Source organism: Astyanax mexicanus, chromosome 1, assembly GCF_023375975.1.
Source record: "Astyanax mexicanus isolate ESR-SI-001 chromosome 1, AstMex3_surface, whole genome shotgun sequence".
Classification (NCBI taxonomy): domain Eukaryota; kingdom Metazoa; phylum Chordata; class Actinopteri; order Characiformes; family Acestrorhamphidae; genus Astyanax; species Astyanax mexicanus.
Window position 1 is genome coordinate 22,547,531 of NC_064408.1, and position 4,310 is coordinate 22,551,840.

At 36.4% G+C, this 4,310-nt stretch overlaps 1 protein-coding gene across 1 annotated transcript; it reads right to left on the reverse strand.

Annotated features, from left to right (window-relative positions):
• Positions 1-362: 362 nt before the first annotated feature.
• LOC111191792 (dnaJ homolog subfamily A member 3, mitochondrial-like) lies at positions 363-1,507 on the reverse strand. The gene has a single exon (XM_049466515.1). The coding sequence runs from the start codon at positions 1,505-1,507 to the stop codon at positions 470-472; it is 1,038 nt and encodes a 345-aa protein (XP_049322472.1). The 3' UTR covers positions 363-469.
• Positions 1,508-4,310: the final 2,803 nt, after the last annotated feature.

The window sequence follows — 4,310 nt, forward strand, 5'->3', positions numbered from 1 at the left end:
TAAATGTAAGAATAGGGCAACATATATAAATATATATATGTTGCTTTCATTTTTTTCCCAATTTATTTATTTCTGCTTCCATTTATTTCCCAATTTATTTATTTCTGCTTCCATTTATTTCTCAATTTATTTATTTCTGCTTCCATTTATTTCCCAATTTATTTATTTCTGCTTCCATATATTTCCCAATTTATTTATTTTTGCTTCCATTTATTTCCCAATGTATTTATGTATGCATTCATTTATTTTCAGATTTATTTATTTCTGCATTCTCTTATTTCACAATGTATTTATTTCTATATTACATTTAGTTCTTACTTTATTATTTTTATTATGATTTTTATTTATTTATTTTATTTTATTATTTTTTTTTTTTTTTTTTTTTTTTAATAAAGTGCCGGGCTGCTATTCCTCTTTCTATCTTCATAAGAGCTCCATGCTTCAGAGCCTGTCCTATTCAGCAAAGCTCTCAAATCTCTCCGGGCACTTTGATTTTGATGTGCACGTAGTGATCTCCAAAGCTAGAGCTGTTTATGTGGGCAAAGCCTTTACCAGCCAACCGGATCTTCTGATCTGCCTGAGTTCCAGGAGGAATTGGTATATCAATGGTTCCGTAAAGACCCTGGCCTTGAGCTGTTCCTCCAAGCATGGCATCAGCCACTGAGATAACCATGTCAGAGTGGACATCGTCTCCGTCCCGCCGGAACACAGGACTCTCCTCCACTCTAAACGTGACTTTAATCATCTTCTTGCCTACTGGAATTGACGCAGACTGACCATCCTTCACCCCGGCTGGGACGGCTACACTAACGGTGCCCCGTTGTCTGGTCTGGCCTGTACCATTGCACAGCAAGCACAGTGAGCTTGTGGCAACGCCTGACCCACTGCACTTTTTACATGGGTCGATTGTCAGGCATAGGTCCGAGACCTCCGTGCCACTGCCGTCGCAATGGGGGCACTCTAAAAATTCGGTGCCCAGGGGATGACCTGTGCCCCCACAGCGTGGACAGCTGCCAAAGAGGTCCACGGCGAGGTCCTTATACACTCCCTTAACTGCCTCAGTGAACGTCAATTCCACCACATTATCTAATGCTGGGGCAAAGTCCTGGTCCTTAGCAAAATCCAAAAAGGTCTCCCTGATGAGCTCAACTTCATCAGCAGTGTCAGCACCACTTCCAAACTGCTGCTGAGCTGCAAAAAAGCTAAGCCTGGATTGGGAGTGAGAGCTAAATTCACGGAGGCCTTGATAGATGGAGAAACCCCCCAGTATCCCACCGATTACCCCTGTGAGTTTTAAATCCAGCCGCCCAGTATAGGGGGTCAGGCTGGATATCGGACCCTTTTTAGGGGGGGCGGAAAGGGCAGTAATCTTGCTGCTGTTCATGGGGGTGGAAGGCGTAGTAGTCGCGCTGCTGCACGTGGGGGTGGAAAGCGTAGTAGTCGTGCTACGTTTAGAAAAGTTCCTAATCACCAGTCTTGCTGAACTCTGCAGTAAGCTTGAAGCCATGTTTGCAGCTATGTGTTCTGAGAACTCTCACTGGAGCCGAACCTTTAATAGAATCATGACGGAATGACGTCATGACGGAATGTTAGTGAATGACGCTCCACCGGCAATGACGTCATTAACCCCAGCAGGACAGAACGTCAGTTACTGTCGCTGGCCTCTCGTTACCATAGCAACCAACCGACCCGCGGGCGAAACTGTAGTCTGGTCACGTGGACCGAACAGTGCAGACAGTGGAGTGGTCAAGCCTCAGAACACCAAAGTTAAACACAGATAAATAATTTAAAATTCAGCAGATCCCTGTTATAAAAGTTTATAATATGTGTACACTGTTTTTCCATTCTGCACATGTTAAGGGAATGCGCTAAAGTAACTGTTTTAGTTGAGTTTTTATTTTACCTTGTTATGCATTTTAATTATATTGTCTTTATATTTATCTAATTTTATGTTTTACATTTTATCTCTTTTATTTTATTTATTTAATCTTTTTATTAGTTTTATTACTGCTTTTACATTTGGCCTTTTGCATTTTATTTAATTTATTTCTTCCTTTTTTTATTTACTTATTATTATTATTATTATTATTATTATTATTATTATTATTATTATTATTATTTATTTATTTGAATTCCATCATTTATTGGGGTTGTTTTAGTTTTTTATTTCTTTCATCTTGTTTCGATTTTATTATTCTACGTATTTATCTCTTTGTTATATTGCTCTACGTTTTAGCCTGTCGCCATATCCTTTCATTTTGAATTATTTTATTTTTTTCTTAATTAATTTCTTAATTTCTTAATTAATTCTTAATTGTTTGCTTGTTTTTTTATTTAAACTTAATTTTCAATGTGTGTATAAATGTTGTGTAAGCTCGGATGCATAGAAAATGAGGGTTACCCTCAAATGGAAATAAAGGCTGATTGATTGATTGACTTATACATGACTATACAATATAACACTGCATATACTTATATCAATGACGAACCGGGACCTTTTGCTAACCTCAATAGCAAAAAAAAAAAACGCATTGTAATCATACATCAACGGTGCCCATTAAGAGGATCATCATATTGTCAACACAAATTACACAACATACCAATGACAGCTCTTTCTATAGTCTCATTAACATTAACTCTTTCAGATCTAAATGTTGTGCCAGTGTTGGAAAAATATAAATAATAATAACAACAATGCTGTTTTCTGTCTGTAATGCTCACGAAGAAAGACTAATATTATAATATAAAATAATCCAATTAACTAAAATAAGTAACTGTATTTTGTCTATTGGATTAGAAGCCATCACACGCCATATCTAAACACTAAAATAAACAGTGAAAAAGTGTTCCAAATCACAAATAATTAGTAAACATTTACTGCTCTAGTCCTGTTTTTTTCCCGGTGCAGTCAGGTATTGTTTCACTGGCTCATGTATAGTCTACTCTGATTAACAACATCCGTGTTATGCTAAAATTAGTGTAACGTGCAACAAAACATTTGAAAAAAAAAAAAATAAGAAAATACATGATGTCTGTTGTAAAGGACGCACGGTCTGAAAGGGTTAAATCATTAAAAGATATATTATACACAAGAGCCCCATCAGCTAAAACATAAATAATTTAAGCGAATGAGCCAATGATACGCTCACCAAGTAACTAACTACTTTGAAGGACCAATGCAAACAACTTCACATCGTCTTTAAATCAGTAAAAGCTGCACCCATCAAAAATCAACGCGCTTTATGACATTTTAAGAATCCAGCTCTGACAAAGAAGTAGTTAGGTCACTCACCATCTGAAGAGCTACTTTTAAATCTCTCTGTTCTGCCTCACTTTGCTGTTATGTGCCAAATTTAGGTTGCCATGCTGTTCATGTCTCCAAAATTTTTAAGCTCACCATAGCTGGCAAGTGCGCTGTTGAATTCTAGTGATGTGTGGCAGATTTTTAAAATTGGTTTAAGGCTAATAAATCCATCCCTGGCCCATGTGAATGAGTTATCAGTTGTTCAAAGCAGACAATTTCAACAACACAGTCTTTTTGTCTCCTTGCAGCCAATAATCCACGTGTTTTCTGTTTTAAAATCCTTTCACAGATTTCACTTCTTCAATCAATTCCAGTGCTGCTGTAGGCCTAGTATTCTGTACAATGTGCTGCTGGTCAATGAAAGTCCGTCTTGAAAAGGGTAAAGCTAATAAATTAGCCACCATATCGTAGTATAAATAGCTGTAAACAACTAGCCTTAACAGCGTCGCCTACCTCTCGCGCTCGCTCTCAGTGATAAAGCTTCACTGTCCTTAATGTAAATAATCCTGAAAATAAGGAAAACTCATTGAATGACAAGGGTTTTGGCCTGTAGTGTGTAAATTTATATATATAAATATAAAAGAAAGGAACAAATAAAAGCAAAAAAGGAGAGAAAAAAGTTGAAGAAACTAAAGAAAAGAAGATAATAAGTGAGAGAAAAGAAAATCATAAAAGAAACCAAAGACAATAATTAAAATCAGAAGACTGAGCCATTCTCACTGCGTTTTAAGTTTGGTGGTGCTTTGGTGGCATATTTTGTGACATTTCGTTTTCCGCATAGTTGCATAAAAAGTTGCATTATAAAACTATAAATGGAACTGACTGATAAAAGACCATCTAAATTTAATTAAATAATATATACACAAATATGCCACCCCACCGTAATACATACATAACTAATTTGTTAAAGACTGGAAAGAAAACTTTCCTGCTTAGAGTTACATTACATTAAAGGATCAATCCAGATTTTAAATAATCTTTCAGTTTTTCTTACACTTCACTGCAT

Excerpts from the sequence above, each read along its gene's own strand:
- LOC111191792 (XM_049466515.1), bottom strand. The coding sequence starts at position 1,507 with ATGGCTTCAAGCTTACTGCAGAGTTCAGCAAGACTGGTGATTAGGAAC.